General features: G+C 36.3%; 1 protein-coding gene across 6 annotated transcripts in view; it reads left to right on the top strand.

Moving 5' to 3' along the window:
* The window catches only part of LOC115411794 (nck-associated protein 5-like), a 109,471-nt gene that overhangs the window by 15,309 nt on the left and 69,768 nt on the right, over positions 1–24,394 (top strand). For 5 of the 6 annotated variants that reach the window (XR_003934265.1, XM_030123985.1, XM_030123984.1 and 2 more), the window contains 3 exons: positions 9,698–9,836; positions 16,254–16,344; positions 19,062–19,217. Coding sequence is in view for 5 of the 6 variants with exons in the window: in XM_030123985.1 (XP_029979845.1) it covers positions 9,808–9,836; positions 16,254–16,344; positions 19,062–19,217 (276 nt within the window). In the remaining variant the exon portion in view is untranslated. Of the gene's footprint in view, positions 1–9,697; positions 9,837–13,564; positions 13,657–16,253; positions 16,345–19,061; positions 19,218–24,394 lie in introns of those variants that run through there. The other variant, XM_030123986.1, reaches the window with a different exon arrangement.

Here is a 24,394-nt window from a genome sequence, read left to right as displayed (position 1 = left end):
TTGTAGTAAGTAGATTGCATAGCTGAAAGTGCTGTTTGACACTTTTGTGAAATCCTCTTTATATGTTTTTGTAAATGAGTGTCACTCTGTAGATACAATGGATAGATGAATGAAACCAAGCACTGTATGCAGTTGAAAAGGAACAGGGTGCTGGCGGTAACTGACAGTTATTGACCAGCGTACAAATGAATTGGGTTGTCACTGTGTGTATTAAGAGGATAATGTCTAAGAACAGAGGTCTTCAGTATCCTCAGTCAATGATGTACTCTTACTCTTTCTTACTCTTCTACTTGTCCTTATTATTTGAAGGGAAACTCATCCTAGTAACAGAAAAATCTACATAATCAACACTGCCTCAAAGTTTATTCTAAGACAAATCAACAATCAACACATCTTTTTGCTCTGCAAAAAGATGTGTTTCTTAAAACTAGACCGTAAAAATATGGCAACTGGTTACTTAAAAAAATACTGTCAACTAAGTGCAACATAAAATTATGTAGTAGAATTGAAAAAATGCTCATCAAATGTACTTAAAGAAGCTGTCAATCAGCTTTCACTTATCGGGGTCCAGGTTGCAGGACAGCAGCCCCAGCAGAGAGGTCCTGACTTCCCTCTGCCCAAACACCTCCTCTACTTCAGGGACATTCAGAGGTATACCCAGACCAGCTGACAGACACAGTTTTATCCAGTGGTTCCCAACCTTTTTTGGCTCATGACCCCATTTTAACATCACAAGTTTCTGGCGACCCCAGACATTCAGAATGGAGACTTTTTTTTTTTTTTTTTTCCTAAAATTACATTTTTTGGATCATGTAATAGTTTGCTATACTATGTTGCAAATAAACCTTAATTTTAGATGACATTTAGTCTATATAATGTATATTATTATGGACGGAGGCAGAAAAGCCAGGTGTAGATTACTGCACGAAGTGAGAATTTTATTTTCCTTGGTCAGGATATATACAGTCAGTCCAGCTGGTATTCACAAGGGTGACAATTAATACTGAACAATCAACATCTCAAACTATGAGCATGTGGTCACATGATCGGGTCTGTCAAGATATGCTCTCTCAGATATTATATCCAGAATTTTATTTGAACATAATGTTTATTAGAGAAAGTGTGTGGTGTTTTCATTATAATGACATATATATATATATATATATATATATATATATATATATATATATATATATATATATATATATAATAATTTAAAAATATTTTTTATTAGTAATTTTTATTTTTATCAATTACTAGAAATTTCAGGCGACCCCACATGGGGTTGCAACCCCAAGGTTGAGAACCACTGGTATAATCCCTCCAGTGTGTCCTGGGTCTACCCCAGTGTCTCCTCCCAGCTGAACATGCCTGAAACACATCCTGAAATGCAACCTCAACTGAAAACTCATTTCCAATACTTGTATTCGCGATCTTATTTTTTCGGTCACTACCACCAGTTTGTGACCATAGGTGAGGGCAAGTTAGCCAAAATCCTGTATTTAATGTTATCAAATTGCTTTTAAAAGAAAATGTCAATATTTAAACTGTGTCAAAAATTAAGTTATTAGCCATTTCCGATCAATTAGATTTTGATCTTTTAACAAAACATTTTAATTTATTCAGTAGTCCCTTCATCTATTTTCCAGATTTTATCCCAGTTACCTTTGGGTGAGGTGCATAACCACACAGAAAGGCCCTAATGTTGTGGACAGGAATGGAAGAACTCAGCAGTTAGCATAAGGACGTTGATGTATCAGTATACAGGCTGTGTTCATGGATGTAGGCAACCCAGATGTTAGCTTAGAAACGGGGTAGGCTAATGTCAATAAATGACCACTAGCATGTATGAATCTTGCATATTGAACCTTTAAAAAGACCATTTTATTATTTACATTAAAGATACATGTTGGATTAGGTGTTTTTTTCCCAGAAACATGCTAATTGTTTTCTCTTTTTTAATAAAATGCTTTGCTGTATTATTTGGAAAGAGAACCTCATGTTGTAGAAGCTGAACATGTGATTCAGCCAACACCAGTGTATCACGGTATATTAGCAGGCGACTTATTGCATCTACTCATTTTTTTTGTCCTTGTCTCTGTGGTTCTGCAGAGATATGTGACACAAATAACCAGATCTTCATATGAGGCAGGTTGGAAAATCACATGATGCAAGACTGTTGAGGAAAATGATTAAAGAACTCCATCTGCTGGCTATAGACTGAGAAACACATTTATGAAGCCAGGCAGCAATTTCAGAATTTAACCGTGCAACTACATATAGAAAAACCATACTGAACATGAGACATTAACATTATAGATACATAATTCCTTTTTTAGTATTTGTGCATCCATGTGGCGCTTCCAATTTACATATACATATATTTAAACTGTAGAAGAATCAGAATAAGATGTAGAGGTATTTCCCAGTGGTTTAACGAATAAGGAATTTGTGATGTGGTGCTAAACTATATAGAAATAATTCCAAAATATCTAAGAAGTACCACATAATGAACAAAAATAAATGTGAAATTTAAAACCTATGAATTACAATTACTGAACAGTGAACAGAGGAGGCTAATTATGATGTGCAGATGTTGATGTTGTTATATAGAGCATCTATACCCCATGGGAGATTTTATTCAGGTCAACAAGTACACTTGTATTTCAAGCATTTCAAAAAGATCTGAATGTCCATATGTATGAAAATAGTATGACAAGCAAGGAAAACAACAGGCTGTTAACTTCACCTAAATGTATTTAATTTATTACAGTATTAGAGCGCTTAGATGTATGTAATTGTTTTTATTCACACATGCCTATAGTTGTGATTTATCCTTTGTCTTGTATATGTTGACCTATCTCTTTACTTTGTTAACTCTGTTCCAGTGATGTAGATAAATCTGGGACTGTGCACTGGGTTGTTTTGCTACTTTGAATGCAGGATACTACGACAGTGCATTTGTCATAGTCAGAAAGTCATCTGGAACATAAACGAATGAGTGAATGAGGAAGAGTGAGGCAAGGCAAATGTGTTTGTATAGCACAATTCATACACATGGTAATTCACAGTGCTTTACAAAAATGGAAAAGGGGCAAGTTAAAAACACGTAATTATAAGTAAAACATAATCAGTTAAAGAAAGAAAAAAGAGAAGAGTGCAGATAGAACCCTTTCAGTTGTTCCATGCACAGTTGAACAGAGCTGTTTTCAGTCTGGACTTAAACATTGTCAGAGTAGAGGCCTGTCTCACATCATCAGGAAGACTGTTCCAGAATTTAGCTGCATGGAACTGAAACACAGCTTCACCATATTTAGTCCTGACCCTAAGGTTCTCAGAGTCCGAGATGGTTCATATGGGACCAACATGTCACAGATGTATTTTGGTGCTAGACCATAGACAGACTCATACAGGGTGGGGAAGCAAAATTTACAATGAACATTTAGTTGTGTTTTTTTCAGCAGGCACTACGTCAATTGTTTTGAAACCAAACATATATTGATGTCATAATCGTACCTAACACTATTATCCATACCTTTTCAGAAACTTTTGCCCATATGAGTAATCAGGAAAGCAAACGTCAAAGAGTGTGTGATTTGCTGAATGCACTCGTCACACCAAAGGAGATTTCAAAAATAGTTGGAGTGTCCATAAAGACTGTTTATAATGTAAAGAAGAGAATGACTATGAGCAAAACTATTACGAGAATGTCTGGAAGATACTATTAAAGAAGAATGGGAGAAGTTGTCACCCGAATATTTGAGGAACACTAGTGCAAGTTTCAGGAAGCGTGTGAAGGCAGTTATTGAGAAAGAAGGAGGACACATAGAATAAAAACATTTTCTATTATGTCAATTTTCTTGTGGCAAATAAATTCTCATGACTTTCAATAAACTAATTGGTCATACACTGTCTTTCAATCCCTGCCTTACAATATTGTAAATTTTGCTTCCCCACCCTGTACATGAGCAGAGCTGTTTTAAAGTCTATTCGCTGAGTGACAGGAAGCCAGTGCAGAGATCTGAGCACAGGACTAATATGGTCATACTTCCTGGTTCTAGTCAGGATCTGAGCAGCAGTGTTCTGGATGTACTGCAGCTGTCTTACAGCTTGTTTAGAGTCCAGTGAGAAGGCCACTACAGTAGTCTAACCTGCTAGAGATAAATGCATGGATAAGTCTGTCTAAGTATGGTTTAGACAGTAAACCTTTGATTCTGGCAATGTTTTTGAGATGGTAAAGCGCTGATGATGTAATTGATTTAATGTGACTGTTAAAGTTTAGGTCCAAGTCCATTATTAGCCCTAGATTTCTAACCTGATTTTTAGCTTTTAAGGTAAGAGATGACTAATAACTGAGGTGTTATTCAGCTGAGTATATCCCTACAAAAGAAAACTGCTCATAAACTTTTTTTGGGGTATTGTTGCAGCTGGGACATTGTTATTTAATGTAGCAAGGGAGATTTTCAAAGCAACAATGCAAGATAAAGGAAGGAAAGGAGAATGACAACCCTTTCACTGGCAGCACAAATATTCACCCTTATTGTGGAGTACTCATGGCAAGTCAGATGAACTCATTCATAGTCAGCATAAGATGGACACCTTTGAAGTACAAATGAATGAATCCCATTTACTCCAGGTTATTCAATGGGACTTGGTTCAAATTACAAATTACCCATAAGTACCCATCCAATAAACTTTTTTCCCAAACTGATTCTGGTATTTAGGTAGATTTCTTCAGGAAGACTTGGGTTCAAATCATTATTTTTATGATCAGTTTGTTTTTAATAAGTTATTTCATGTTATATAAAGAGGTGATTGACAGCTGTAATGACCAATCCACAGTCCATCAGACCTTCAGCCATTAACCGATCATCCAGCCGACTGATGCTTCAAATCACATAGGCAACATGGCGGCAGATTTTGGGTTCATTTGTACACAGTGGGTGGAAACGTCATCAAAGTGTCCATCTTCAACTCACTAGATTTATCAAATGCGTTTTTCTTCCCCTTCACCTTGTCTTTTATGAATAATATTGTAAGGGGGGGGGGGGGGGGTAGCCAGTAAGGTTCGTTTATGCAAATATTCTCTCATGGTTTCTTGTTGTTTCTTCTTTTAGTTTTGTCATGATGGTTTGTCATTTGTAAAAAGTGTTAAAAACTTGGTCGACACTAGATGGAGAATACAGTTGTGGTCAAAAATTATAAAACAATAAAAATACAATAGCAGTGACTTAAATTGAGTCTTTACATAAATGCATTTTTTTGCCAATGAAAGTCTGAAAATTACCAAAAAAAACAAAACAAAAACCTTATACTTGTTCTTCAATGTTCCTCAGAAACATGTGGAGACAAAAAAAAATGTAGCAACAAAGTTTACAAAAACTAAATTGTGTCACTGTCAAAACTATAGATTAATGTTTAAAATGACCCAAGTTGTATTAATTATGATTAACCATACCCATACCATGCCCACCATAAATATACCAGCAATTCTGTCCGTCCTTCCATCCACACAAGATTTTGTCCAACCGATTTCTCAGACACTATCATCCAACTCTTTTCAAATTTCACACACGTGTTCTTTAGATATGCCTTTCTCTCAATACTTGAATTTTTTTTTTTTTTTCATATTTTTTAAAAATGTCTTTTTGTTTTACAAAAGAAAATTATCCAGATACAGTACAAACTTAGTGATACTGGGTCTTACATTTTGCAATTCTCCTTTGTGCACTCTTCCCACAACCCAACCCCCTACCCCTAAAGGAATAAACCAGCTAAACACACTCAAAAGTAACAGACCAAAAACATAAAAGTCTAAATATAAATGAATAATAAAAAAAGTATTATTATTATTATTATTATTAATAATAATAATAATAATAGTAATAATAATAATAATAATAATAATAATAACAATAATAGGGGTAACAGCATAAGTATAGTGATGCGTACTGTAGCATAAATGATAGTAATAGGTCAGTATTCAGCATTTGACACACAAACTCAAACTTTCTCCATACCAGAGTAAAGGCGACCAAAATTCATTAAAAGCCATTTTCTAAAGCTGAAAAAGAAGACAGCTGATCATGGAAAACCTTAAATTTTTTACAAATTTTTAAAAAAGTTTTTAAGAGGATTGAAAGTTAAGACTCAGAGTTTATCCCTGAGGTGGCAGGGTATCAATGAGCAGGAAGAGCAAAATGTTGTGTGACCAGGCAGGGGAATTAGTAAGCTCCACCTACTTTTTCACTTGTTTTAATGTACTGTATGTAGGTTTGTACTTACTTTTGAAGGTTTGTTTAAGATGAAGAATAAAGAATGTAAACAGTCATGTACTACAGTTTAGAAATTATAGTGTTTTTAGTTAAGCTCATGACACATCTCAAACATGAACACCTCTTAGCAAGAGAAGAAAAACAATACTGAAAGAAAAATGTCTGAGGCTCTGTTAATTTAATAATTCATTACCAAATAAGCTAACGAAAAAGGCTCCTGTAGCTTTGGGAGCTCTGTGCACTGAAAGGTGGATGCTAAGTGGCAGCGTGAAGTATTTTAACCAATTCACAGACCAGTGGACTGAAAACAACAGTAGACAGAATAGAAACATGTCCATTTAATAGGTCTCACTGTGCACAAACAATACAAACCCCTCATAGATGGCTGAACTGTTCATTAAGAGCTGGCACTCCTTAAACAAGACATGTACCGGATTAAAGATGAGGTTTTAAAGCCTGTCTTTAGTACTATTGTCTGAACACCACTAGATGGCAATGCTGGCTTTTACATCATTGTCGATTCATTTTATATGTTCAGTTTTTGTATGGGCACTGAATGATTAGAAACACTACAGGCACTATAGCAGAAAACAATAGTTTTGTCATTCATTTTGCCTCTAAAGAATGACTAGAGTCAAGTCATATTTATTTAGATTAGATTAGATTAGATTAGATTAGATTAGATTAGATAGAATTTTATTGATCCTTTGGGCAGAGCTCTCATGAAATTGAGGAAAGCTTAGCAGAGGATGGTTATTTCCTTTATCACATACTCGCTTCCCATGTATTTCTGGAAAGAGACACAAGATGAAGACAAAAAAAAAAAAACAGGTCAAGATTTCTCCATTTCACCAATAGAAGTATTGTTTAGGTTTGAAAAGGATGATGAAGTCTATTCTTTAGCCTTGTCCCTGATGAGACAGATTGTTGTTCTGTAGCAATTATTTTCCAACAACTTTTTCCTCTATCCAATTGTGTATGTCATGTACAATTGTCATGTATGCTTGACACAAAAGAATGTCTACTGACTGTGTGGGTGCCTTCCCTACTGTGTTAGATAATAAAAAATATTTAGAAAAGAATAAATGGTATAATACTTTGATGCCCTCTGATGTTCCCAAAGTTTTGAAACTTAGTCTAACATGTCTTAACTGTGGTTGGATCTGTACCATACTGCTGCTGTAGCAGAATTAGAATACCAAATGTAAAAACTACAGCTATAGCAGTTACTAAAATAAATGAGTAGTAGATCCAGTGAACATTAGCTGCTGTTTTAATGTTGCATGTCATCACCTTCTCAAAATAATGACCTAAGTCATAATTTTCAAGTTAAAACAAAAAAAGAATGAAATATGAGTGTGATAATTTTTTGGATTTTGGAAAAACTTGACAATTATGACTTAGGGCATTGTTTTAAGACGGTGATGATATGTTTTTTGTATTTTTTAAGCAAAAATATGGGTAGTGTGGAATCTCATCACAGTGTTTGCGTAAAAAATACTGTGCAAGTTAAAAAATAACTTAGAGTTATAATGAGAAACAAAATAATAATCTCAAATTGTTTTTGAAAATAATAATGGAAATGGGCTTTTTTCAGAATAATAAGAACACTTATTAAGATCTCTTTAACTGGTGAAGTGATAATCAGTGTAAACATGCACTATTAAGATTTCCCACTTTGCTTATATTTTTGTCTTCCACCTAGAGTATAAAATTACATGCCTGTGGAATAGTTCCTCTGTTATGTCCTTGTTCTTTGGAAAAGTATCCAAATTATTACACAAAGTCTGAGCAAGTATTAATAGTAGAAGAAAGAGATGAATTTTAAAGAAGACTTTAAAATTCATCTCTTGCTTCTACTAATAATACCTCTAATAATTTTAAAGTCTTGCCTCTAAATGATCATGTAAATTCAGACAGCTACAGCCAGTCTTACTGCATAACTCTGACATGTTTGTCAAAATAAACATCTGACATCAACATTTGAAAAAATAAAAAAAACAATCAAAACACTGTTATTTTTAGCTACCCACTTCACAGCCCACTTAGAAAAGGTCTCTGACCCACCAATTGAGAATTGTGACCCCAAAAGAATGAGATCCAGGCTGTTGCCTGTTCACAAGCTGAATTTATCTGAACATTATCATAGATTGGCACCAACCAGAAATGTATGAAACCAAATATTGTATGGCATTTCAAATGTTCACATTATTAACATTATTTTTCTATTTATATATAAATATTTAAAAGTCATTGCACATCTTTCCTTGATTGTTTTAGGGGGTTGCTAACTCTCTGGATGGCACAATTTTAGGTAGTACTGTAGAAGTGCCTTTCCCAAACTAAGGATCAGGACCCAAAATGGATTGTGGAGCTCTTTTTACTGGGTTGAAAGTTGTCAGAGCAAAATTCACAACAATAATATATGTGAATTTATTTTCCAAATTAAAGTTCTCCAGAAGTGTTTATAAATGTTTTCAAATGAGGAAACAGGATGTAACAAGTTAAGATGAAAAAGATGCTGGAAAGACAACAAAATCAAAATTCTGTAGAGGTGATGACATAAACAACATAAGACATAACAAGATGTAAAAAAAAACAAAAAAAAAACAGAGAGACGTCCTGACTATTTTGACACTGAAGAGTTAGAAAAAACTTATGGCAGTTGAGGATATATTTTTAAGAATTTCTGTCCCAAGGAAATTGATATGTTGGCTTCTCGAGCTGAAAAAGTTTGGGAACTATTGCAGTGGAGTAAACATTGCCTGGGGGCCCTTTGAAGCACTAGGGCCCCCAGCTGTTTCTGCCTTACATGTTCATACAGAAGCTCAGAAGCAATTTATAGATAAAGCAGAAACACTTATAAAGACATGAATTTAGCATATAACTGATAAAAAAAAGCTACAAATTATGTGTACGAACCTCATATTTACTGGTGACATATAAATGTATCAGCTGCATGAGTGTTTCAGTATGTGGTGCAGTTCAGTAATATTCATACAGGTAAACAACCAAAGAGCTAGCTTTACGGTGAAATAGCTGTTATACTGAAAATAACAGCTGAACAGTTGCTCTGGAAGGGCGTCTTTGAATTGTTTTCAATGGACAGGTATTTGGTATCAGTATGACAGGTTACCTCAGGGCCTTGTTTAAATGTCATAAATGGGAGTTTGTCAGAGTCCTAACCTGTCAGCTGTGGGCTAAACTCCAGTGGGTCAGGTGGAGGAAGGAGGGAGGCTGCACACACTGGTCACTGAACTGCTTTTTCTTTCTTTTTTTTTTTTCTTCCAAAAGTAAATGAACTTGTTGGTGAGTTGTCGTTTTACAGAGGAACAGATGCAGAATATCTTTAAAAACTTCAGTGGGATTATGTTATGCAGGATTAACAACAAGATGACTGTGTTTATTTCTCTCCCCTGCAGCAACGCCTCCACGACTGATCCATAATAATAATAATCCCCAGCTGGAGAACAAACAACATCTGGGCGTACAGAGAAAGGAGAGGGGGAAGTCTCAGCAGGGGAGGTGGCAGATGGTGACACTGCAGCAGCACTTCTCCAGGTAGCACCTTCACCTACTGGGCTGCACACTCAAACACATCTACTGCTGGTGTACACTCACTCATACTGGATTTATGCGTAATGAGGTATGAGTGTGGTGAGTGGGTAGATGAAAGAACAGAGCAGAGTTAAGTTGTCTATACATTCTTTTTGCCCTGTTGTTTGGCGTGCTTACGACCAACAGTAACCGTTTAGAGTTCTGTTAATAAAGTCACCAGTGCAGAATAACTTGGGTCATCCTTTGACGTCCAGCCAGGCGCTACAATATGTGTGAATGTAGCCTAGTAATTCTTCATTCTAACCATAATGCTGAGATTCATTAATTTAGGGGTGTGTAAGTGTGTAATGTATTTCCTTTGACATATTATGTTTATTCAAAAAAGCAAAAGATTTTTAACATAATTTTGATAATATCTTAGTGGCGGGTCTGGGTGGGGGGGCTGGGGGGGTACAGGAGAATGGTGGGGTCCGAGGCAACCAATCTAAATCAGAATTATGAATGCTTCAAATCACATAAAACCATGTTGTGTTTTATCATTATACTTTTGGAACCAAAGCAAAGAGTTGGCTTTAATAAGGTTGTCCTCAGTTATGGTGAATTCCATTGAAAATAGCCATGACATAAATGCAGTGTTTGTACATTTTAATATAATGTACAATATGTCCTGCAACCTGTAGTGGCACTAATCCATCACCCACTATTTTGTACATGCAGATGAATGGTGCATCTCTAAAAATTTTCCATTTTAGGATTCTTAAATACTGAAATAGTGTAGACACTAGGAAACATAGTGGATTTTTTTTTTTTTTTTCTTTTTAACAAAAACACAAGCCGTCACTACAAGCATGCTTCCTGACTGGTGCAGATATTAATGGGTATGATAGTGGCCTCAAATACGGATAACTTTTTCTTCTGGGACACAAATGCAGTGGAAAAGGAAATTACTGCAAATCAAACAGGTCAGTTTGTATCAGTGTAACCTTTACTCGTATGAAAACCAAAACAGCCAAGCAGTTCACTTGAGAATTTACACCTGATTACAATCTATTCCTACTAAGGTATCTATAGTGGTTACTCCAGAATGAAACGGTGCACGTCTAGTTTCTAAAACTTCTTTTTTTTTTTTTTTTTTTTTTTTTTTTTACAGAAGTTATGATTAGGACAGATCATGCAGATCAGATAATGCTGTGAAAGAACTTGATACCTGGACCCTGTTTCCTTCTTTTTCACCCTACACTTTTTGCACAGTAAATGAAAGGCCTCAAAGGTGAAAAAGTACAGAAATGGAGGAGATTGTCTCAAAATATTCACTTAACCATTTCAGTGATTATTTGATGAAATCTGGGTGACAAGATGTCCTCATGTCTTGACCTGTGCAATACTGTAACACTGATGTCCTAGTTAGGATTGGGAGGTTTTTCACTAAAAGTGCAACGTTACAGAAAGTTTCCACTTAGAAGATTAAAAGAGAGGGAGTGTAGTGACAAATGGCAAACAGCTCAACTTGGCCACATAGCACAAATCTTTACAGGGTCAAATGTACACTAAATGCATAGGAAACGCTAAGTTTTTTCAGTAACATCCAACAATTTCATTAACTTAAGAGCACCTACTTTATCAGTTTTATTGGAACACCTGACACTAAAGTTTGATATGAAGTGTCCCCCACTACACCGATAGACTACTGTGTCCTCGCTTATTGATCTCTCCTCCCAGCATGTGATAAAAGGAAATAATAACCAAGCATTATATCCATTCAACTGTTAGAGGCTTCTGGCGACCACTCATGATCCAAGTTTGATTCCATCTGCATATGCTCAGTGAGGTGTGAGATTAGGAGCTGATGATTTGTGACTGTAAATTAATTCACCCCTCCTATCCACAAGATGTATGGGCCTTCTGCCCACTGTTTAGGGAATGAAGGTTTTCTTTTTCAGTCTTGGTTGAAGTAGACTGAGAGGTAATAGTGAAAAGAATAGCATCCCCTCATGTAAAAAGAAACAATAAACAAAGTACTATTTTCATGCAAATTGCATATTTGAAGTTTTCTCAGTTTTTTTGAGTATCTGCAATGGAGTAAAAACGAACAAAGCGATAGTGAGCCTGACATAAGTGATTGAAAGATTCTTATAATCCATTCAAAAATTGACTGAAGAAAGAAAAAAAGGGCATCATAGAATGAAGGTGTGAAAAGATGAAGCCATGAAAGATGTATTCTAAAAACTGATCTGAGTTTACAGGATTTTCACAGGATTGAAGCTGACATGGATGTTGAACTTTGAACGTAATGTCAAAAGTGTGGTTTGACATAAGGCGTGGATAGGGCAAAACAATATCATATGTAGCTTTTTCAGGACCAATAAAGAGAAGATCCTTTTTTTCAGAATTCAGGTGAAAAACGTTATGCAGAATTCAATCCCTATTTGTGACTTATCAGTTGTGGAGAGTGTCCAGTATTACTGTAATCCTCTGGTTTTACTGAAACATATAATTGAATGTCATCTGCATATTAAGGGACTGCCCTCTGGGGCAGGTGGGGGTATAATTCCGGAATATATCATAATTGCAGAATTCCGTCCGTCCATCCGAGATTTTTATCCATCCCATATCTCTGACACTATTCCCCCGATTCTTTTCAAATTACACACACGGTCTTTAAAGGTAGGAGAGGTGCAGTGCACAGTTTGATGGCTGAATTTAAATTTTTGGATTTTTTACACATTTTTGAAAATTGCAACTTACACAATTTGTCCGACCCATTTCTCACACATTATTCACCAAATTCTTTTCAAATTTCACACAAATGTACTTTACATGTGCCTTCCTCCCAGTTTTTGCATTTTTGTTTTTTACAAATTTTTGAAAAGTTTTAACCCTTCAGCTGCCTTCCACATCCACATCCCATAGACGAAGGCAGTGGAAGGGGGTCAAATTGACCGCAAGGAATACACAAGTTAAAAAGCTTGAAAGTTACAACTCAAGAGTAATCCCTGGGTAGGCAGGGTATCGGTGAGCAGGAGGGGCAAAGTGTTGTGCGACTGGGCGGGGGTATTAGTAGGCTCTGCTTACTTTTTCACTTGCTGGTTGATCTCTGACTTAATGCCAGCCATTATCAGCTTGACTCCTGTTGTTTATTTACTCAATTATGGCTCATACAATAAGAGACCAACAACTCTGAAACTTGTCCAGTTGTATTTATTTTATTTGCCTCTGAATTATAATGGAATGAAAGTTGCCAGAAAATTAAAAGCAAAAGTACTTGGGTGTTGTATCCACAGAGTAAATGTCTCTTTCCACCACTGTCAGTTGGCTATGTGTAGTATTATCTTAACCAGCTACGGTAAACAAGCAAATAAATGAATCACCAAATAAATGAATCACCACTTTTTTTTTTTTACTGTGGAACAGCATGACAGTTTTTTTTTATTAATGAGGTTACTTACCAGCTGAGTGAGAGCACAGAAAAAAAATATCATGTACTTTTAGTAGGCCTCTAAAATGGGGTTTAGCACAGAGGGACGTCCAGAGGGACATTGGACCACAGCCCTCTCTCTGCCATGATGGAGTCATATGGCGTGGAGAGTAACAGGCCTCACTAGGAGAGCTACACTGGGTGGGAGGTTGTTTTTCTGCTTTCCGAGAGCACTCAGCTTGCACATTATTTCCCACATGGTTGGCACAGAGACCAGGAGACCCACTTTCTCTTCAGTGCCCAATCACAAACACAGAACAGTGACTAACTTAGAACTGACTGAAATGTGTGGCTAGCCTCATCTCAGATGACCAACGGCAGTGAAGAGCAGTAGGAAACCAGCATGGGGTGAGTGATGGGCTTATTGAAGAGACAGTAGGTGTGACGAAAGAGGGAAACATCCCTGAGAAAAATGCATCAATTTTGATAGGATTTAGGTAAACTTTTAGCATTTTTTGAAAAGCTAGTGTAATGCTAAGCATAGGGGGACCAGGTTTAGGTCTGTGAGAAATGCTACAGTGAGGTTTGGATGCTGTAAAATGTAAAAAATATTGGAAAAATAAGGCCATTACACTCTACACTTTCTTTTCTTTTCATTTAACGCTGATGTGTTTTAGCTTAAATATTAGGAAGGAGTACTGTTCATTAAAATGCAGGGATGTTTTTTGTAGTGGTACCAATTCTTTAATTATGTTTATATTGTCAGTTTTATATTGGCTAAATGCCACGGACCATGGATCACAATTCTTTCTAGTGGATTAAAAGAAGAGATGGTCTGAGCCCAAATTAAGATTAGGTTCAAGTACAGTAGGAAAGGAATTATGGATTGTTCAAACTTTTGGCCCACAGTAAGTAATGCAAGGCTATTATTGTAAGAACAAACAAGTAAAAATAAAAATGAAAAACAGAAGATGCCAGTGTCAAGATGCAGGTCATCTATACAGGAAGGTCCAGCACATGGAGAAAATATGGAAGAAGATTAGTCCACTGCCAAAATTTTGTGTGTTCAGAATATTGTTTTATTTAAGAAAAAGGTGCTATGGTTAGTGCTGTATTGTATTTGGAGTAGCTGTTTGCTACTGATGTGGATGTATTCTGTGTTGTGTAACAGCCACTAGATACTGGCAAACTGGCAAATAGGAGGCTTTAAAGACTGCCATGAGAGCTTTGTCTGAGCTCAATGCTGGATTTGTTAAGAACAGTTTGCCTGCTCTCATAACATAAAAAAAATACAGAATTTAACTCAAAAACTGCTCACTGACAACAAGAACAGAAACACCATCATTTGTTAAATTAGGAGCTGGTGTTCAAAGCTGACATTTTGTTTTCATTTAGAAAGGGGCACATACAAGGAGCATAATCAGGTAGGGATAATAATTCCTGATAAGACCCAATCAGGGAGCAGATTCAGGTGTCTTTGTCATTGCAGTTTTTTCTATCCACGTTACAATTCAACCCTGGAGTTTACAAACTACAACAGCAGGATTTCCAAATGTCTGTTTTAGAGAGGTTAAAACACAGGAATAGTGTGGATGTAAAAATAGCAATAGTTTGAAAGTTTTTATGGGGTGGACATAACCACAACATTAGTTTAATGTCTTTTTCCATTGAGTGCAGATGTTCTGAACCGATGTGCTCAATCCCTTTAAATGTGGGAGGGAGGCAAGTGGGATTTGAACCCCCTTTAAATGACATGTGACACCATCTGCCTTTCACTGGAGTTTTTAGTAAACATATGCGCATTTGTCTCACTCTGGATGAGTCAGTTTGGCATTTTTATGACTGTCAGCTCAAACAATACTAAGACCAGTGCTCCCCCTCTCCCCACTGCTGCCACACCCGCTGTTTTCATTTGTGTTGGGTTGGTTTCAGGTCAGTGGCAGCGACTTGGGGCAAGAATGCCAATGCTGTGACACAGTCAGCAGCTAGTGCTAATGGCCGCAAAACATGGATCAAACAGGGAGAAAGCTGCTCTGGAAAGTGACAGGGCAAAATGTCAGTGGGTACAACATTATGCTGAACATGGTCAGTGTCTATCAAGCATACACTGCTCTGAGGGGAAACAATTACAAAGTCATAAAGCGAGACTCCACTGATACAGTGGAGGGCATTTCAACAAATGTCAGCTCCAGTATTATGACTGCTTTGAAATCTCATTAATATGTGGAAGCATTGTATGTCTAAAGACAGTTTGGCTTTGCACAATGCAGACCTGTGCATAATAAAAATATAAGACAATGCTGAATGCATTTAAATGGAACAAGGAGTCAACATTTATAGTTTGCAGGGAAATGTCAACACATTCTAGTCACATAGTATCTAAAATCAAAATGCTGACCCATGGCTGTGGTGATTGCTTCTGTTTCCACATCAGAACAATGCATATATTATTTTATAATTACTGCGGTACCTGTGGTCTTTCTCTTACTGTCAACAGAGAAGCTAATGAAGGGAGAGCTGGTTTCCACTACCAAGTCAACACATTGAGTTTCTTTGCCATGACCCCTTACCATCTGTTGCCAAAGTTTACCAGAGAGAAGTCAATGTTAATCCTGAAACTACATTGACCAGGGGACATTAAGGGGCAAAACTGTTTTTGGCAGAAGCGGAGGCTTTGGGTCCTGTTTCATACTTCATACATACTGTTTTCTCCTTTCTTGGTCTTTGTTATTATAACCATTCTCCTTCCACACATGTAGAAAAATGATGGTCCAGGGATATACTGTGTATCAAAATGTGATTCCCTGAAACCCCCTGAGGAGGCCTCAGCATGTTATGTCCTGGGAGGAAAAAATATAATGAACCATTTGGCCATTCAAGATTGAGGACTTTGTTTGATTGAAAAATAGTCATTATGTTGTCATGTAAACTGATATATATCATACTCCAAGGTTTTATTCCAAGTGAGTGGACTGTATTCTGACCAGGTTTCCTTTTTTCCACAGTATGGAGGAGACAGTGCGAACATTACTGCAGAACCAGGACTCACTGGAAGGCCCTAAAGTGGACCCACTGGACCTCATGAAAGCATATAAGGTACAAAAGTAGCTGCAGTCCGTGGCTGTTCCTGGGCCCCTAATCAAATGTATTTTGAGTTTTTAGATTGGTTAGAATCCCATTTCTGAGATATTATATATAGAGAGGACGAAAACATTTTGGCTTTGTTTTCCTTTTGCGGAGCATCACTGTGTCCAATGTTCTCCTTATATACAGTTCATGGCTAATCCAAAAATGCTACCACTGAAGTGCACATTCAGTAAATTCACTGTTTTCAGATGACTTCTAAGATAGATTAGACAAATAAAATGGTTGTAATATGTTTTTCTCTTTGTCCTCACCACTGATTTGAATGAAATGTCTTATCAACAAACTTGAAAAGCAAAGTTCTTCTGAAGTGACAAAGAAGTCGGAGCTGCATTCTATTGCAGAACTATATTATGAGAAATGTGAACGATTGATTTTTTTTCTCTCACTTTTCAACATCCAAATTGCAGATCTAGCACTTTAGAAAACCCCTAAGACAATTTATCTTTAGATATAATATTGATCTCACCATGGGTGACGGTGCCATTATGTTTCTATATAGATTTCATGTTTATATTATGCTTTGTGAAGATTATAGGGTAAATGGCAGGGCTCTGTTTCTTTGTACAGTTATTGATAGCATATTATATTTGACCACACCATTCCACTTTATTGTGAGCTAGAACTAAAACCCAATTTTCCTTAAAAGACATCTCTCTCCAATAGATAGAGACAAATTTTTACATACAGTTACACTTTATATTTTACAATTTTGTTGTAATGTTAGATTGTAAACATCACAGAGTGTATCTAAAATGGATTTGCTGTATGAAGGGGTATGTGTAGAGGAATGGATATTAAGTAACGTTGTCAAAATAAAATGACTCAGATTAATTAATTACAGAAAAATAATTCAAGACAAAAATAATGTAGACTATATTGCTCTATGATGCCCACTGAATACGAAGAGACAGAGCTTGTGAAGAAGCAAGGCCTGCTACTGCTTGGGGTCCCTAGTCCTTTAGGGGGCCCCTGAAGGCTCATAAACTTTGCATCATAGCAAGTCTGAGTGATTTGCCCACAAGATTATGTGATAATCTACTGAGGTAGAATCACAATCCACAATCTGAATCTCACTTCCTCCCAAATGTATTAGAATTATAACCAAGCTTTAACAAGTTTCCACTGATTTCTGGAGGGTTAGCCTGTGTGTGATAGTTTTTGTCGCTATCTGATGAGAAATGCAGAATTTTTGTATAATTTTGAATTACACTATTGCAATATTTTGACAATGGCAGCAGCAAAACAAGAAAATCTGCTGGTTAACATGGACTAAAATTGGATTCTTTAGTAATTCACTTTAGTTCACTTGTATTTGTGCAGTGTAAAATTAATGGTATCTGAGGAGGAAAGTTTGGAAAACACTGTTATTTAATGACACCATCTGTACAGTCCCTCTGAAAAGGTGATCATACAACAAATAAAGATTGATCATCACCTAAAATTGTGAGATTGCCCAGCCCCATTTCACAGCAATGACTGGGACCCTAAGAATGTACCTACCCTGTCTGTTAACTGTCTCTGACTGAATATAAAAGAATTTCACATGGTTCTGATATGAAATATTTTATGCTTCTCACAATAAATATTTGCTTCATTCAGATTAACCATAAATCATTCAATGAATTAGATTATTTTTAATGACAGCCCTCATTTGAACCTTATGGCTTGTCCTTTAACTTACACCGATAACTGATTCAAAATGCTCCAATTACAAGAAAGCTTTCAAGAGAGGAGACTACAGACTATGATGTATGGTGTAAGTTTCTGTTATTTTCTCCTCATTATGCCATCAAGCCCTTTTTTAATCATTGTTATATTCTGTTATTCTTTAATCATTTTCTTTTTTTTTTTTTTTTCACTCTAATCACCAATGTAAACAGTACCACATAATGAAATATTGCATTACAGGCCAATAAACCCCAGACAAACATCTCATCATCTAATGTCTAGTATGAATCACCAGTGAAAACACTGCACAGCACAGAATATCAACACATATTAACACTTAATGACTCTAATAAAAAATAAAGATTTGTGATACCAGTATTGACAGAGGAAATTTATTTGGAAAAACAACAGACTGAGTGTGTCATCAAATAGAAAGTTTCCATTAGTTTCCACAGTATTTAAAATAACAAGCAAGCAAAAAACACACTGCTCCATGCATGAAAAATTGAAATTTTGGTTGTCGTCATGTTGCTTCATGTTGGAATGTTGATTTGGACAAAAATGTGGCGTTACAACAGTGTGAAGGGCACAAATAATAAACATTAACCTACTGATGCAGTAAAATAGTGAAATCCATCAAACCAGACGTGTTTGGAGCCACCATCTACTGGCCTCTCAGATACTCCTGCATTAGCTTCACTGTCCAGCTCCAGTTTTTGTCCCTTTTCAGAATCCTGTCTATCACCAACTGGTCACAGGAACTGTAAATGTCATTTTTTCCAACAATAGTCTTATTGAGTTGGACTTCACAGTACTTCAAATAAGTGAAGCTTTTCCACAACATAAATGCTCTGTGTTCACATAAGCAGTAGTGTAGTAGTTCCTTTTCATCAGTATTTATTTCTTGTATGACTGGTGAATGTCATGAAAGTAAAATGCATATTTCATTTCTGCATGACTTTAAGACATGCATCTCTAATCGGCTCTGTGCGTTCCAGGACAAACTCCTCGAGGAGATGTGGAAGCAGCAGGACAGTCTGGAGGGTCCCTCAGCCACAGCGGCAGAGACCACGGCTTCGCCGGAGGCTGACGGTGGATCTGAGGAAAACTCAAAGGACAGCAACCCCCTGCTAGAACGACTCCGAGCCCTGGAGGTAGAGGAGACTGCATTATTCACATCTTACCCCCACCCCCCAATATTCTCCGTTCTTACATACTTTTTTCTCTAGCATTCCATGTCCTTTCCTTTCACCTTGGAAATGTCGCATTGATCACTATATTGAGGATATCACATGTTTTGTCAAATGGAGTGTCCTTCATTTTATCTATAGACTTGCAATAAGTGGGTGTCTCTTCCAGGACTGAAGAGTGGTTCATTATATTTCATGATGGTCTCTTACCATTGTTTTACAGTAGTAGGTTTTAAGTTTTTCATATTAAGGAATTGCAGATATAATCCACTTCTGCATTTCATTTCTCGCCAGCTGCTACACAGCTCCTACTTTTTTCAGCTTCTATAAATAGAGGCTTTCTTCACACATACTGAAGTCTAAAAACATGAACTGAAAACTCAATTAAAACTAGTTAATTATAATTTTTCGCCACTGTGATTTATTCATCACAGGATCCTGTGACTTATGTTACTTTTCCATTGCCGATATCAATTCAACTCATCTAAATTTGGTATGGCACCTTTGCCGTGAGGTCATATGATGATATAAATAAGTGCATGAAAAAATCAGGTGAGAAGGGAATGGTTGTGTTCAGAAAAAACAGAGTAACAAACTCTTTGAACTTAAATGCAGGAGACTAGTGTTCATGTAACTGCTGTGTTTATACTTGTAATGTTCACGATGTATGTACCTTATTTGAACCCTTACAAAAAATTTTTTCCTTTCCCTAATAACATTGTTTTTGTGCCAAGACATAACCAAAGCTCAAAAATCAACTACTATTTTGTAGGCATGAGGACATAATGCTCTTTGAAATACTATTGGGTCCGATCAAGCGAAAGTGAACATCAACATGAAAAAGTAAATTTGTACACATCATTTATTAAGTGGGCTCATTTTTTAGCTGAAGATCTCTATTTTTTGGAACTGTTCTCCTTTTTAAAATACCACTTGTAGAAAAAAAAGTTACAACTGATTTTATTGATTGCACTTATTACACCATAGTCATGCCTCAGACATAAAAATATAGCTCAAATTTGACACAAAAAATTATATCTAAAAAATTTGAAAATTTATTCAATCTGTCACATTTAAAAAGACTCTCTGTGAACTGTTACTGAGAAATTAGTCTTTATTTGTAATTTACCTTTATCAGTATAGACCACCACAAGTTGTGAATAACACTGTGTTAGCATTAAATACTTTAAATAAAGCATTGTGATTATATCTGGTTTGTTGTTTTAAAAAGTAAGTCCACATTTTGGGTGATGCATACAATGGTAAAGAGTCGTCCACGTGTTACTATGGTAGCCTGTCCACATGTTACCGCATTCTCCAGTCAATAAAACAGACTTCTCAATATTTTACGCCAAAATTTATTTTCAGTATAGTTGAACATAATATCTAAAAGGTTTTGTCCTTCATGATATCAATTTCTGTCAAGAACCACATGTTGTGAATATTTGTGTAAAGCTTAAAAAATTGATGTCTGTTTCAAGTCCACGTGTTACCGAGCAGTAATTTGACATTTTTCACCTAAAAATTTTATCTCCCCAAATCTTGTTAAGCATAATGTTAAAGTGCTTGTAAGTACTTACTCAAGTATGTCTAATACATTGCATATAAGTTACTTTGCAGACATGACAGAGACTGTTGAACACGAAATGTGTCCATGTGTTACCACTTGAGTGGATGTGATTTTCTCACAAGATTCTGCAATAATCTTCTTAGGCAGAATCACGATCCACAATCTGAATATCACTTCTTACAAAATGTATCTGAGTTATAACCAAACTATAACAATGATTTTTGGAGGCTTAGTCTGTGTGGTAGCTTTTTATTCTTATCTGATGAGAAATACAGAATTTTTGTATAATTTTGAATTACACTATTGCAATTTTTTGACAATGGCTACAGCAAAAAACATGTCACACAAAGTCTGCAGGTTAACATGGACTTAAATAGGATTCTTTTGTTATTCACCCTAGTTCACTTGTATTTATGCAGTGTAAAATGAATGGTACCTGAGGGGGAAAATTTGGAAAACACTGTTATTTAATGACATAATCTGTACCATCACCTAAAATTGTGAGATTGCCCCGTCCCACTTCACAGCAATGACAGGGGACCCAAGAATGTTTTTGTGCCTTAACATAACCAAAGCTCAAAAATCAGCTACTATTTTTTTGGCATGAGGACATGAAACACTTTGAAATACTAAATCATGCATTTTTCAGCGGTACAGTGGCATAAATGGACTTTCATATCATTCAGAATGAAAATAAAATGATGCTCTAAAAAGTAAAGCTAAACTGAAATCAAACTAAAAGTCTAAAAAGAAATAAAGCAAGAACTTCAATTCTGTAAGAAGTCTGCAGCGAAGCAGTGGATCATCTACAGAAAAGTTCAAGAAATATATTATGAACATTTATGGGTCTGTGTGTCATATAGTCTCTTTAGTAGTTCCAGCTGCTTGGGTGTTAAAATGACTCACCTGTTTGGAACCATGAGATGCTTAGTTCCCTGAGGTAAATCTGTACGTATGCAAATTCAGATATGAAGGAAGTTAATTAGCCACTGTCATGTGCCATGTATTCAAAGCTTTGTCTTTATTATGTTTGATGTGTCACCATCTGACAATATACCAGAGAGACATGTAGAAGCGAAGCAAACACCCTGACACCCTGTTTGCTCATCCTTGCATCTATCTTCGAATATGAAGAGAAGATGAGAGTCCATTAGGTTGAAGAGCTGTCCTCAGGGCAAAGGCACACCCGAAGACAAAGGAGTTATCATATTCACAAGGTGATAATTAAAATGCTGACAGGGTAGTTAACATTTGGAGTCAGTGTTCCAGTGAATGTACAGTGCACCTCTGTGTTACACCTTCCCCCCTGTAAAGGTAATAGGCCTCGCCATCTGTTGAAAAGTCTCTGAAAGCCAGTAGATCTTTTGCAAAGAAGAGCTTCAAGGGAAATATAACACATAGAATGGATTTGGTCTTACCGGATGCGTCTTGAACACGTGCTGAAAGTCTCAGTGTCGTGGTCAGAAGTAACTGAATATGTTCACTCAAGCACCGAACTGTCAGACTATAAAACACAAGATATTTATTTGTTAACATGAGAACTGCAGTGAATCATGTGCACACATTCTTTCCTCCAGTAGAAGTACATATATTTGTGTTAAATAAATAAATAAATAAATAAAAAATAGAAGTACTCATTCAGCTTCTTGAAACCTGAAAAATACAAGCTCTGGTAAGTCTTTTTCATCTTGTTATGTTTATTTTATGTTATGCGCATTGATGGATACACAATACGAGCTATTGCTGTATCCATTCAGGTTGAATCAGGAGATGCATGTGATGATGCATCTGGTATTGGAGATATCTGTATTTTAGTATCGATCCACACATCACTAATAGCCATCCAAAAGTAAGCTGTGTTTATATTACATTAGAATGAACCATGGTGAGCTGCCATGTTTCTGGAGATCACAACAGACTTATGGACAGTGACATGGTGGTGCAGTGGATCGCACTCGTGCCTCACAGCAAGAAGGTCCTGGGTTTGATTCCAAGGTGGGATGGGACCTTGGAATTTCCCCTTGTGGGACTAATAAAGGCATATCTTAATACATTTTTTTTGGCATAGTGTTTAGCACTTCCACCTCGCAGCTAGAAAGTACTGTGTTGAGTTTGCTTGTTCTCTGTGCTGTGTTTTGTACTGGTCCTCTGGTTTCCCCTGCCATCAAACATAAGATGCATGTATTTCATATCAGTGTCCAAGGAACTGATGAAAATCTGGATTTGGTCCAAAAGACCCTTCAATGGCCGCTCACTGCTCCTAATGTACTTAATGTACTTATTGCTAATGCTGATCACAAATGGTGGGCGCTGTGCATATAAGGATGGGTGAAATCCAAACACTGAATTTCCCCATAGGGGAAATAAAGTGAGTTAACCTTTACTATTACTGTCGCCTACTATGTTAATATCTCTGGAAGTGAAAAGATCAGAACAAAACAAACACTGGTTCAATGAAAAGGGGATTTCATGTTTTGGGTTTTTTTCACCATAGGTCAGAGTGGCAGGAATTCAGTTGGTTTTAATCCGCCACTTCACCACTGTATGTCATTAAATGTAACATAAAGTACCCTTAAAGGTTCTGTACTTTTGCATTTACATGAAGTTTGTGTTGAAGATTTTCGTGGTGGTTTCTGCTTGTTTGTTGGCAACCACATGACTGTTTTGTAACTGTAATTCTTAGATGTTGGTTAAGATCTAATTGTTGTTCTTGAGCCAGAAATTAGAAGAATTTTCTTGAATCAGAACACAATAATTGTCGCTGCTGCTGCAGCTGCAGGTCGAGGTAGTGTTAAATGTAAGCAGATGTGAAGAGGAATAATTACTGGATCGCACACTGATTATCTCAGCAGATTTCATAGGCATCATTTAGCACAAATAGTTGGCAGACCCTATGAAAGCTGTTGAGCTAAATCTTCAACCCTAACCTTAAATCACTTCAAACAGGAAGTAAGATTACTTGTTAAGTAGGCCAGACTAATTCCTGAAGAAGTACATTTAAAAAAGGAGATTGTTTAAAGGTCCACAGAAATAATTATTTGTAGACTATGATCTGATCTGAAAAAATGGAAAAAATGGCAAATACACTGGGATTTCTTTATGCATTATTCACTATGTAATATACGGTACTCTATGTGCAGTGTATTTGACAACATAATCTTCATCAGAAAACAGTAATTGTACAAAAGATCAAGTACTTATTGGCAATGAAGCAGAATGATTTTAAAATGATGAACACTGAACATGATGAACATTATGTTAGTGATATTTACATTTTTATATTTGAACTGTGGATAAATAACTACATAACCACTCAGCCAATAGTGATGTTTGCCTTAAAGTCCATCACTTTTCTGTTTTTGACCCTACTGGATCATTCAGAGCGTATTTGATGGTTTTCATGCTGTTGCCTTTTCATGGTGGCTGCTTTTATTTTATCCATTTATTTGTAATTAAACTTGAACACTGATCTGGAGGAGCATTACAGGCTTACTCATTTAGTTTGAAACTACTTTCCAGTCATTATGGAACACTTGAGCAACTTCCATATAATTCACCATGAAACATGAAA

Source organism: Sphaeramia orbicularis, chromosome 21, assembly GCF_902148855.1.
Source record: "Sphaeramia orbicularis chromosome 21, fSphaOr1.1, whole genome shotgun sequence".
NCBI classification, from domain to species: Eukaryota; Metazoa; Chordata; class Actinopteri; order Kurtiformes; family Apogonidae; genus Sphaeramia; species Sphaeramia orbicularis.
Note: the sequence above shows the minus strand (reverse complement) of the source record. Positions and strands in the feature narration are given on the sequence as shown.